We start from the raw sequence: 13,823 nt of genomic DNA, 5'->3' as shown, positions 1-13,823 counted from the left end.
GCATGTGGGTGTCAGTGTGAACCCTGCTGAACTCACTGTACTGTAATATGCTGATATGACTTACAATAACACAGCAGTGTGAGCAGAGCACATGTGCAGCATCAATCTAACTCAGCGCCGAATGTGGGAAAAAGGCCGTTATGAAATGACATCATGCTGCTTCAGCCCACCATACCTCCAAGTCCTGGCCTAGCTGGTCAATGTGGACATCAGGCTCAGGGGTTCAGGGGTATTTCCAGCACTAGTCAAAATGTTGGACACACCTACTCATTCAAGGGTTTTTCTTTATTTTTACTATTTTCTACATGGTAGAATAATAGTGAAGACATCAAAACTATAAAATAACACATATGGAATCATGTAGTAACCAAAAAAAAAGTGTTAAACCAATCTAAATATATTTAAGATTTTTAGCCACCCTTGATGACAGCTTTGCACCCTTTTGGTATTCTCTCAACCAACTTCACCTGGAATGCTTTTATAACAGTCTTTCTAACAGTCTTGAAGGAGTCTATGCATAGCACTTGTTGTCTGCTTTTCCTTCACTCCACAGTCTAACTCATCCCAAACGATCAACTGTGTTGAGGTTGGGTATTTGTGGAGGCCAGGTCATCTGATGCAGCACTCCATCACTATCCTCCTTGGTCAAATAGCCCTTACATAGCCTGGAGGGTGTTGGCTCATTGTCCTGTTGAAAAAACAAATTATGGTCCCACTAAGCGCAAACCAGATGGGATGGCGTATCGCTGCAGAATGCTGTGGTAGCCATGCTGGTTAAGTGTGCCTTGAATTAGAAATAAATCACCTACAGTGTCACCAGCAAAGCACCCCCACACCATCACACCTCCATGCTTCACGGTGGGAACCACACATGCGATCCGCTCACCTACTCGATGTCTCACAAAAACACGGCGGTTGGAACGAAAAATCTCAATTTTGGACAAAATGTCCATTGCTCGTGTTCCTTTAGTAGTGGTTTCTTTGCAGCAATTTGACCACGAAGGCCTGATTCACACAGTCTCCTCTGAACAGTTGCTGTTGAGATGTGTCTGTTACTTGAACTCTGTGAAGCATTTATTTGGGCTGCAATTTCTGAGGTGCAGTTAACTCTAATGAACTTATCCTCTGCAGCAGAGGTAACTCTGGGTCTTCCATTCCTGTGGCGGTCCTCATGAGAGCCAGTTTCATCAAAGAGCTTGATGGTTTTGTGACTGCACTTGAAGAAACTTTCAAAGTTCTTGAAATTTTCCAGATTGACTAACCTTCATGTCTTAAAGTAATGACGGACGGTCGTTTCTCTTTGCTTATTTGAGCTGTTCTTGCCATAATATGGACTTGGTCTTTTTCCAAATAGGTAAAATACTTGTAGTAACCAAAAAAGTGTTAAACATGATTCCATACTTATTTCATAGTTTTGATGTCTTCACTATTATTCTACAATGTAGAACATAGTAAAACATAAAGAAAAAACCCTGGGTAGGTGTGTCCAAACTTTGGTACTGTATTTTCTCCCCCTTGTCCTCCATCTAGAGGGGCATTGATATGATAACTATGAAACACAGAGTACTGGAGCCTACAATGTTGAGAAGCAGAGAGCTGGTGGATGGGTTCAAAGTGCCAGTGTGAGTGCAGTGCATAAGTCCATCTCTCATGTGTGTGACTGAAATGGGGGGAGAGGGTTTTAGTCCATACTGCCTGTTGAGGGGGGAAGGGATGTTACTAGGGTGTCGATGTCAACTCATTAACATGGTCCCCTTATCCTAGGTTGGAATTTCTCTCTTCCCTACCTAAGGGGATACCTTACTACCAGCACTACATCTGGGTCCAATTGAGGTGAAAAAAAAGAAGCTTTTTATTGAAAGGAGGAAGATATCAAACCATTTTTGCCCCATTCATTTTTAAAGTTTCCCTGAGTTTTCTGGGGAGCCAAATAGGCTCTGCAAATGGACAGTCACAAAATGTACTGGAATTAAATGCTGCGACAACATCCGACCAAGTAAAACAACAGTCTGACAAAATATTGAACAAAACCAAAAATACCAGTATGTGTGTTGCGGTGACCAGGGTCTGAGCAGTTCTTGAGTACTGCAGAATCAGAAATGGTGGCCCTGTGGTTATTTTCCAGAAAATTGGAACGGAAATGGCACCACACCAAACTGGAAGTCTTCCGACTAGCTTGGAAAGACAGTACCGTGCAGTATCGAAGAGCCCTTACTGCTGCTCGATCATCCTATTTTTCCAACTTAATTGAGGAAAATTAGAAAAATCCCAAATTCCTTTTTGATACTGTCGCAAAGCTAACTAAAAAGCAGCATTCCCCAAGAGAGGATGGCTTTCACTTCAGCAGTAATAAATTCATGAACTTCTTTGAGGAAAAGATCATGATTATTAGAAAGCCAATTACGAACTCCTCTTTAAATCTGCGTATTCCTTCAAAGCTCAGTTGTCCTGAGTCTGCACAACTCTGCCAGGACCTAGGATCAAGAGAGATACTCAAGTGTTTTAGTACTATATCTCTTGACACAATGATGAAAATAATCATGGCATCTAAACCTCCAAGCTGCATATTGGACCCTAATCCAACTAAACTACTGAAAGAGCTGCTTCCTGTGCTTGGCCCTCCTATGTTGAACATAATAAACGGCTCTCTATCCACCGGACATGTACCAAACTCACTAAAAGTGGCAGTAATAAAGCCGCTCTTGAAAAAGCCAAACCTTGACCCAGAAAATATAAAAAACTATCGGCCTATATCGAATCTTCCATTCCTCTCAAAAGTTTTAGAAAAGGCTGTTGCGCAGCAACTCACTGCCTTCCTGAAGACAAACAATGTATACGAAATGCTTCAGTCTGGTTTTAGACCCCATCATAGCACTGAGACTGCACTTGTGAAGGTGGTAAATGACCTTTTAATGGCATCAGACCGAGGCTCTGCATCTGTCCTCGTGCTCCTAGACCTTAGTGCTGCTTTTGATACCATCGATCACCACATTCTTTTGGAGAGATTGGAAACCCAAATTGGTCTACACGGACAAGTTCTGGCCTGGTTTAGATATTATCTGCCGGAAAGATATCAGTTTGTTTCTGTGAATGGTTTGTCCTCTGACAAATCATATGTACCTTTCGGTGTTCCTCAAGGTTCCGTTTTAGGACCACTATTGTTTTCACTATATATTTTACCTCGTGGGGATGTCATTCGAAAACATAATGTTAACTTTCACTGCTATGTGGATGACACACAGCTGTACATTTCAATGAAACATGGTGAAGCTCCAAAATTGCCCTCGCTAGAAGCATGTGTTTCAGACATAAGGAAGTGGATGGCTGCAAACTTTCTACTTTTAAACTCGGACAAAACAGAGATGCTTGTCCTAGGTCCCAAGAAACAAAGAGATCTTCTGTTGAATCTGACAATCAATCTTAATGGTTGTACAGTCGTCTCAAATAAAACTGTGAAGGACCTCGGCGTTACTCTGGACCCTGATCTCTCTTTTGAAAAACATATCAAGACTGTTTCAAGGACAGATTTTTTCCATCTACGTAACATTGCAAAAATCAGAAACTTTCTGTCCAGAAATTATTTTAGAAAAATGTATCCATGCTTTTGTCACTTATAGGTTAGACTACTGCAATGCTCTACTTTCCGGCTACCCGGATAAAGCACTAAATAAACTTCAGTTAGTGCTAAATACGGCTGCTAGAATCCTGACTAGAACCAAAAAATTTGATCATATTACTCCAGTGCTAGCCTCCCTACACTGGCTTCCTGTGTAGGGAGCCAGGGCTGATTTCAAGGTTTTACTGCTAACCTACAAAGCATTACATGGGCTTGCTCCTACCTATCTCTCTGATTTGGTCCTGCCGTACATACCTACACGTACGCTACGGTCACAAGGCGCAGACCTCCTAATTGTCCCTAGAATTTCTAAGCAAACAGCTGGAGGCAGGGCTTTCTCCTATAGACCTCCATTTTTATGGAATGGTCTGCCTACCCATGTGAGAGACGCAAACTCGGTCTCAACCTTTAAGTCTTTACTGAATACTCATCTCTTCAGTGGGTCATATGATTGAGTGTAGTCTGGCCCAGGAGTGTGAAGGAGAACGGAAAGGTTCTGGAACAACGAACCGGCCTTGCTGTCTCTGCCTGGCCGGTTCCCCCCTTTCCACTCGGATTCTCTGCCTCTAACCCTATTACAGGGGCTGAGTCACTGGCTAACTAGGGATCTTTCATACCGTCCCTAGGAGGGGTGCGTCACTTGAGTGGGTGAGTCACTGAGTCACCCCCCCTTGGGTTGTGCCGTGGCGGAGATCTTTGTGGGCTATACTCGGCCTTGTCTCAGGATGGTAAGTTGGTGGTTGAAGATATCCCTCTAGTGGTGTGGGGGCTGTGCTTTGGCAAAGTGGGTGGGGTTATATCCTTCCTGTTTGGCCCTGTCCGGGGGTGTCATCGGATGGGGCCACAGTGTCTCCTGACCCCTCCTGTCTCAGTCTCAAGTATTTATGCTGCAGTAGTTTATGTGTCGGGGGGCAAGGGTCAGTTTGTTATATCTGGAGTACTTCTCCTGTCCTATCCGGTGTCCTGTGTGAATTTAAGTGTGCTCTCTAATTCTCTCTTTCTTTCTTTCTCTCTCTCGGAGGACCTGAGCCCTAGGACCATGCCTCAGGACTACTTGACATGATGACTCCTTGCTGTCCCCAGTCCACCTGGCCGTGCTGCTGCTCCAGTTTCAACTGTTCTGCCTGTGATTATTATTATTTGACCATGCTGGTCATTTATGAACATTTGAACATCTTGGCCATGTTCTGTTAAAATCTCCACCCGGCACAGCCAGAAGAGGACCCCTCATAGCCTGGTTCCTCTCTAAGTTTCTTCCTAGGTTTGGGCCTTTCTAGGGAGTTTTTCCTAGCCACCGTGCTTCTACACCTGCATTGCTTGCTATTTGGGGTTTTAGGCTGGGTTTCTGTACAGCACTTTGAGATATCAGCTGATGTACGAAGGGCTATATAAATAAATTTGATTTGATTTGATTTGGATATGAAGACAGAGATGGAGGTAACAGTGGAGAGAGAGTTTGGGTGCCAAGGTAGAGAGAGACATTAGTGTTCTCCTCACTGAGGGGAGTAGAATGGGCCAACCATGACGTATTACAACCCTAAATACACAATTGTGGTGCTCAATCACAATTTCAAACCACAGCTATTGTTACCCAAAAACTTACTGGAAATGAATTCTTACCTGAGCCAATTGTTCGATCCAGGATCGGGTAAAATTAGTAAAATACAGAGACTAAGCAATCTGACCTTCTTTTATAGGCTTGTCCTAAACTAGCAAAAGAGAGCTAATGATAAAACACCATGCACCCATTGGTTATGCACCCTGATGTTTTGGGCTCCCGAATGGCGCAGTGGTCTAAGACACTGCATCTTAGTGCAAGAGGCTTCACTGCAGTACCTGGTTCAAATCCAGGCTGCATCACATTCGGCCATAGGGTGGCGCACAATTGGCCCAGTGTTGCCTGGGTTTGGCCGTCATTGTAAATAAGAATTTGTTCTTCAAACTGACTTGCCTGGTTAGAAAAATAAAACAATGTTAGAGACTTTTAGAAGAATGCCTATGAGAAATCAAACAATTTCACATCAATGATGCGGTTTGGGACAATTCAAAAAACAAAGTATCGGGAAGTCAAGTGTTACTCCTGACAACAGAGTTGTGAGGTGTCTATATAGTAATAGTATAATGGTGTTTATGAAAGTGAGTGTAGCCAGCAGCCCCCTGCTCCAGGTTGACAGCAGACTGGAGTGGGGAAGCAGCTTCTCTCTCTGTGTGTGTTTCAGAGTGCTGAGGCAGCATACCTGGCAGATCCTGGCAGCATGTCGGCACATCAAAGAGCCAAGCTACTCTTTGAAACCCATCATGCTTCACCCCTGTGGTTGCTGCTTAAAGAGCCAGCGTGCTTAACGGTTTCAGTATGTTTGGCACAGACCACCGGCCCCAGTTGTAGGGGGCTCAGGAAATCCTACATGAAAGAAACAGCACTCAAAGTCAAAATCAAGATAATTTATCCTAATATCTCATCAACGATGTTACACCGCTTCCTAAGATCCCTACGCCAAATTTACGGTTGCGGGTAATGGGGTGGAAAAAAAATTGGGGTTTGTGTTGGTGCGGAAAGTAACAGAGAGAAAGTGATGGATGGCACGTTCTTAACAGGAGAACCTTCTGACAAAGAGATCCTTTTTACCTGAGCTGTCCTGTGACGAGGTGAAGGATCTCATCAAAATCGCTGTTATGAAGTATTAACAGCAGAGCTCCTAAGTGGCAACATACTTTAGTGCACTCAAGAACAGTATTTTATGAGTTTACCTCAGAGGATTTCCAGTTAAAAAGTAGAATAATAGCCCTCACATGAACTGGGATCAAAAAGGAGAAAGTACTGTAGATAAGATAAAAGTACTTAAAGTTTAAATGTCGCATGCACAAGTGAGTGTGCATAAATAAAATACAAGGGTCAACTCAGTCTGTGTAGCTATTTGGTTAGCTATTAGCAGTCTTGGGAATATAAGCTGTTCAGGAGCCTGTTGGTGTCAGACTTGATGCACAAGTACCGCTTGCTGTGGGGAAGCAGAGAGAAGAGTCTATGGCTTGGGTGGCTGGAGTCTAACAATTTTCCGGGCCATCCTTTTGCACCACCTGATATAGAGGTCCTGGAAGGCAGGAAGTTCGGCCCCAGTGATGGACTGGGCTGTCCGCATCACCCTCTGTAGCGCCATGCGATCAAGGGCGGTGCGGTTGCCATACCAAGCAGTGTTGCAGCCAGTCAAGATGCTCACAAAGGTGCAGCTGTAGAACTTTGAGGATTTGAGGGCCTATGCCAAACATTTAACCTCCCGAGGGGGAATAGGCGCAACTTTGGAACTTGTTAACAACTGTCCACGTGTGTGTGGACCATTGTAAGTCTTTAGTGATTTGGACACGGAGGACCTTGAAGCTCTCGACCCGCTCCACTGCAGCCCAGTCGATGTGGGGCGTGAAAGCTGAGCTGTAGTCAATGAACAGCATTCTCACATAGGCATTCCTCTTATCTAGGTGGGTGAGGGCAGTGTGGAATGCAATTCAGATTGCGTCGTCTATGGATCTGTGGGGCGGTATGCAAATTGGAGTGGGTCTAGGATGGAGTTGATGTGTGCCATAGGAAACCTTTCAAAGCACTTTATGATTACAGATGTGAGTGCTACAGGACGGTAGTCATTGTGGCATGAAGCCTTTGAGTTCTTGGGAACAGGAATGATGGTGGTCAACCCAACATGTAGGGATTACAAACTGGGACAAGGAGAAGTTGAAAATGATCGTGAATATGCTGTTCTGCGCATGCTCTGAGAACGCGCCCTGGAATACCGTCCGGCCCAGCGGCCTAGCGAGTGTTGATCTGATTAAAGACCTTAGTCACTTCGGCCTCAGAGAGCGAGATCACCCAGTTCACTGGGTCAGTGAGGGCCCTCACGCACGACACAGTGTTGTTGAAGCATGTATTAAATGCATCGAGTTCGTCTGGTAGAGGAAACGTTAGGCATATCATGACTTGGTCTTCCTTTGTAATCTGTGATGGACTGTAGATCCTGCCACATGCGGTGGGGGCGGCAGAGCTGGTAATATGATTCCTTCTTATTCCTATATTGTCCTTTTGCTCGTTTGATGACTGTGCGGAGGTCGTAATGGGACTTCTTGTTCTTGTCCTCAGCGGTAACCTCAGGGTTGTATTTGATAGCTGTGTGTGCAGCAGCCCTGTCCTTTAGTTTAGCGCAAACCTCTGTGTTAACCTTCACTGTGGTTAAGCATCCTTCACTCATGCTGCCAAACATACCCTCGTAAAATTGACCATACCGAACCTCGACGATGCCATTTACAAAATAGCCCCCAACACTCTACTCAACAAATTGGATGCAGTCTATCACAGTGCCATCCGTTTTGTCACCAAAGCCCCATATACTACCCACCACTGTGACCTGTACACTCTCGTCGGCTGGACCTCGCTTCATACTCGTCACCAAACCCACTGGCTTCAGGTCATCTACAAGTCTCTGATAGGTAATGCCGCACCTTCTCAGCTCACTGGTCACCATAGCAGCACCCACCCGTAGCAGGCGCTCCAGCAGGTATATCTCTCTAGTCACCCCCAAAGCCAATTCCTCCTTTGGCCGCCTTTCCTTCCAGTTCTCTGCTGGCCATGACTGGAATGAATTGCAAAGATCACTGAAGCTGGAGACTCTTACCCCCTCACTAGCTTTAAGCACCAGCTGTCTGAGCAGCTCACAGATCACTACACCTGTACATAGCCCATCTGTAAAAAGCCCATCCAACTACCTCATCACCATACTGTATTTATTTATATTGCTCCTTTGCACCCCTGTATCTCTACTTGTACATTCATCTTCTGCACATCAATCACTCGTGTCTAATTGGTATATTGTAATTACTTCGCCACCATGACCTATTTATTGCCTTACCTCCCTTTTCTTACCTCATTTGCACACACTGTATATAGATTTTCTTCAACTGTATTATTGACTGTATGTTTTGTTTATTCCATGTGTAACTTTGTTGTTATATGTGTTGAACTGCTTTGCTTTATTCTTGGCCAGGTCGCAGTTGTAAATGAGAACTTGTTCTCAACTTGCCTACCTGGCTAAATAAAGGTGAAATAAAATAAAGAAAACTGTGTGGACAACGTCGCAGATGTATTTCCTAATGAAGCCAGTGACAGAGGTGGTTAACTCGATGTTATTGGTGGAGTGTCTGAACATATTTCAATTAGCACTAGCAAAGCAGTCCTGTAGCATAATCTCTGATTCTGATGACCATTTCTCAACCGGGAAGAGTCACCGGTACTTCCTGTTTGAGCTTCCACTTGTAAAACGGAAGAAGGAGTACAAAGTCATGATCTGATTTGCCGAATGGGGATGAGGGAGGGCCTTGTATGCTTGCTTGTGGGTAGAGTAACTGTGGTCTGGGACTTAATGGCGAAGGAGACGTGTTGATGGAAGTTTGATATCATGTTGTGGCAGGTAGTCTAGTGGTTAGAACATTGGGCCAGTAACCGAAAGGTTGCTAGATCGAATCCCCGAGCTGACAAAGTAAAACTCTGTTGTTCTGCCCCTGAACAAGTCAGTTAAACCACTGTTCCTAGGCCGTCATTGTAATTAAGAATTTGTTGTTAACTGACTTGCCTAGTTAAATAAAAGAAAAGCAGCCTTCAGGTGCAAGTTTTCCTGCTTGTTTATAGCCTCGTACAGTGCGAACTTGTTATTTTTCTTATCCTGAGTGTAATGTATACAACAGTTGTAATAACAGCTGAAAACTCCCCCAGGATGTAGAAGGGTCAGCATTTGACCATCAGGTATTCCAAGACGGGTGAACAATGGGTCGAGACTTCCACTGTGCTCGAGTCAACACACCATTTGTTTTTGATGAAGAGGCAAAACCCTCCGCCTTCAATTTCCCTGACTCTACTGTTCCGTCTGCTCTGTGAATGGAGAATCGAATTGGATAGCCATGGGTAGTATCTTGTCTAAAGCCATGTTTCAGAAAAGCAGTGAATATTGCAGTTACGAGAGTCCCATTGGTAGCAAATCCACGAACAGAGGTCAACCATTTAATTATAGGATGGCAATGGCCAATAGAATGAAGGGAAGAGGTGGCTGGTTTTCCCCTCGCCTTAATCTCGCCTGGACTCCCCCATTCTTGTCTCCAACGCCGGCATTTCCTCTTGGTTACCCCGAAAATTGGGTCAGTTACAGAAAGAGCCCAGGGCAGATGAGTCGAAGTTGAAGCCAGAATTGAGGAAAGTAACTGCAGATCTGATGTTCAAAAGTTTGTCTGTTATAAGAAATTATAGAGGATAGATTTTGTGGAAATTAAAAATAAAACGCTAAAAGATTACAAAATAGAAAAGTTGGGTTGGAGCTTGCAAAATGGCTGCCATACAGTACGGCGCCATCTTCTGTTTTGGACTTACAATAGAAAGGAGGATAATCCATCAAGGTCATAACAATTAGGCTACATTTAAAATGTGAAATGTAAAAGTTAACGTCTGTCTCCCTCCATACAACTACTCTTTGAGATGATACATTTAATAGAATGCATCTTCCTCCATTTGTGGAAATAAAAACATTTTAAAAAGGAAAAGGCCAGACATTCCAGGAATTCCCACACAGTTCCATACATAAGGAAGGGCTGGACTGGAAAAACAGAGAACAGGAGATCAGGGCCAAACTGTCTGAGACATTGTCACTCACATATCACTGTAAAAATAGAGAGAGCAACCATGTATGCTTAAACCTTGCTCGGCCACCTCTTCCAGAAGCAGCATCCAGCAGAGGTTGAACCCCCCCTTAACTCACGTGACGCAGTCTGGCACACATATTCACAGTGTCCATGTGCTCACTTCTCTCTTCCCCTCTCCCTCTCTGCAGTCTGCATTGGCCCATGTGAGGGAGAAAGCATGGTTGCAGAGAAGAGGGTTGGAGCAGACTGGCTATGTGGCAGACTTACTGTTGACTCTGCCCCCACTTATCCAATGCAATGTATTAGGCTGCCAGCATGCTTCACACACTCCAGGCAGCTATCAGCTAACTCCACAGCTAGCCTCACAAAGCACAATTAAAACGCTTCAAAATAAGCATTTTGTTAGTCAAAGGCCTACATTGAAATACCCCATTAAGCCCAGAAGTTGAAAATACTTTTCCAAAAACTCAGTCTTCAATTTAAAGATTCTTCAGAGACCATTAAACCTGGCTTGAGTATTTATTGACTGTGACCAAATAGGCTACCACAAACTAAAGCACCTATAAAAATTGTCCAATGTCGCTTATACAGAAAATTCTCAAAATGTTAATTTGCCCCGTTAATTTGCCCCGATGTAAAGGCTCTTAGCATAGTCCCACTAAAAGCCTCTCATGAGGTTGAGCACAGCTCGTGTGAACCTCTCACCGGCAAGCTTTAGAAGGGAGACCAAGAGAAAGGCATCTGCATTAAGGATAGACCTTTGAAATGCACACTCAATATACACACTTGGAGAGTCCTCTCCAAAATGACGAATGGGATCCAAGCCGCCTCTGTAAAAACAGGTGGCACGTGGGGTTAAGAAAAGAAAGTGCCAGACCTGTGCATTATATTCATGGCAGTGATGCATTTAATCAAAATGACTGTTCAAGCCACTGATCAGAGATGTTCCAACTCCCAGGGGGGTTGCAACATCCATCACTATAAGGGCTTAAACTGGTAGGAAAAAAGAGAGCACACCATTTCCAATGCTCCAAAAGTTGGTAATACAAGTTACCTTTGACCGTCAGAGCAACATAAAAATAGTGACTATGTAGTATAGTGGATGCAGTACAGACTAGACCACAGGAGGAGGTCTGTAAAAACAGTTCTGATTATTCTTAATGAGGCCTCCACTGCCCTAGCGCCACACTCAACCTGCTGCTCTGAATAGCTGTATACAACTGCCCAGCATCTCAGACTCCAGTCTCTCTGAGGAGAGGAATTGCTGTTTACTTTGGCAGTGAACCTCGTTGAGATTGCAACGCACCATTCCCTCTCCACAGCCTTTGGGGAGTGAAAATACCACTGGTGAAGCACAATGGTAATATTTTGCCCAAAGCAACGCGAGAGGTCTTATAAGGGAACTGAGGTGTAGTGCATGACAAATGGACAAATGGATGGTATACTGGTGACAATCAAGGGGTATTGCAGACAGTCACCCTGCCTTTCTTGATTCAAGACTGCATTTAATCCCACATAATTTCTCATTGTACAACCAATGTAGTATCAGTGGTACTGTATATAACTAATCATCTCATTCCAAACAGACCCTTGACTCCATCTCATAAACAGTCGTTATCAGTACATGAACAGAGTAGCGCAATGAACCAATGGACATAAGTGATGGTCAAGGGAATTTCCTGTACGTGGGTCAGTATAAATGCATTACGTTGTTGCATGTGAGCATCGTGCAACTCTTTAGGAAGGTGTCTGTTGGGGTGTGTGTGTTTGACTCACCCAGTAGTGCTGTGGATGGGCCCTGTGTCAGAGTGGACAGCCCTGACAGGCCGCTGGGTCACAGCTCCAGTCCCATGACCATGTCGCACTGCTGGGGTCAGGGTGATGGCCCCTCTGCTCAGCACCCTGTTAGTCAGGTTCAGGTTGGTCAACTGCAGGGACAAGAGAACACACAGCGACAACGCATCAGAAACGCAACTGTGTTCATCATTGGCACGCTAACTGCTAAATCGTGAGAATTTGTGGTGAAAAATGTCTGCAATCATCTCTGCAGAGAAAAATTGTGAAACCTGAACTGTCAATACATGGTCTTATTGTATAAGCAAGCAAATAGTGATATTAAACAAGTATAATCTGCTTGAGTTACTTGTCTTCCCACTATGGTACTGCAGACACCAGGGCTTTCGATTTCTTCTTATTGGACTCAAACACACTGGCGGCCACCCTGTGTGCTTCAGCAGCAGTCTCATTTCTCCCTCCCCAGCTGTGTGAAATGTACACAGTGCATCTCGGAGATAGTCTCCAGTCTCCACTCCGCAGGCAGATGGTCCCCCCTCCCCGTAACTCCCCACCCCCCTGAGAGGGACTCTGGTCACCAGCCAAATCAGTTTACCACCATAACAGCACAATTAGCAGTGAGGTGCTACAGTATGCAACCCCATTACTACAGTACATGCTACAGCATCATCTGACTGCATGGGGCTGCTGCACTCTCCCTACATACTGTACGGTCTATACTGCCCTGGGAGTTTGGTGGAAATTAATACTTATTCAGATCTTCTGTGGCCCTTCTCTGTCTCCTGCCCTCCAGCATACAGTGCAGAACCAACCAAACAGAGGGGCTCATTAAAAGCAGTGGACTGGGGGGAAAGACAGGAGAGAATCACAAATGAAAAATGTAGAATATGTTTCCTGATGAAGTAATTTTGTTTACAGTTCTTTTTAGAAATGACAGCCCAGCTAACAAATGTTCCCACAATTTTAGAGAACAGTCCCTTAAGACATTAGCAGTGATGCAAAAAGTCCTCAACTGTCATACTTGAGTAAAAGTAAAAAGACACCTTAATAGAAAATGACTCAAGTAACAGTGAGTCACCCAGTAAAATACTACTTGAGTAAAAGTATAAAAGTATTTGGTTTTAAATATACTTAAGTATCAAAAGTAAATTGAATTGCTAAAATGTACTTAAGTATCTAAAGTATAAGTCAAAATAATTTCAAATTCCTTATATTAAGCAAACCAGACAGCACAAATGTACGGATAACCAGGGCCACACTCCAACACTCCGACATAATTTAAAAACAAAGCATTTGTGTTTAGTGAGTCCGCCAGATCAGAGACAGTAGAGATGACCAAGGATGTTCTCTTGATAAGTGTGTGAATTGGACCATTTTCCTGTAGTACTTTTGGGTGTCAGGGAAAATGTATGGAGTAAAAGGTACATTATTTTCTTTAGGAATGTAGTGAAGTAAAAGTTTCCATAAATATAAATAGTAAAGTTAAGTACAGATACCACAAAAAAACGAATTAAGTCGTACTTTAAAGTATTTTTACACCACTGCATATTAGGTCATTAATTCTTGTGCTCATAGGAATGTTTCCAAGAGACCATTCCCTTAACTAAGCAATACGGCACAAAAGGCAGTGTTGCATCATGAATGATGTCACAGGTAAATGGCGTGGTTCGGACCGACGCGATAGCAGGCCAATAAAGCACGGCTTGCTCATCCAATCAGCATCCAGGATCCAAACAGTTTAAAATGT

At 44.0% G+C, this 13,823-nt stretch overlaps 1 protein-coding gene across 4 annotated transcripts in view; it reads right to left on the bottom strand.

Annotated features, from left to right (window-relative positions):
* Positions 1-13,823, bottom strand: part of ttll5 (tubulin tyrosine ligase-like family, member 5) — a 94,511-nt gene that overhangs the window by 31,275 nt on the left and 49,413 nt on the right. For all 4 annotated transcript variants that reach the window (XM_021574390.2, XM_021574393.2, XM_021574391.2 and 1 more), the window contains one exon: positions 12,059-12,210. In XM_021574390.2, the coding sequence (XP_021430065.2) occupies positions 12,059-12,210 (152 nt within the window). The remainder of the gene's footprint in view (positions 1-12,058; positions 12,211-13,823) is intronic.

Source organism: Oncorhynchus mykiss, chromosome 19 (genome assembly GCF_013265735.2).
Source record: "Oncorhynchus mykiss isolate Arlee chromosome 19, USDA_OmykA_1.1, whole genome shotgun sequence".
Classification (NCBI taxonomy): domain Eukaryota; kingdom Metazoa; phylum Chordata; class Actinopteri; order Salmoniformes; family Salmonidae; genus Oncorhynchus; species Oncorhynchus mykiss.
Note: the sequence above shows the minus strand (reverse complement) of the source record. Positions and strands in the feature narration are given on the sequence as shown.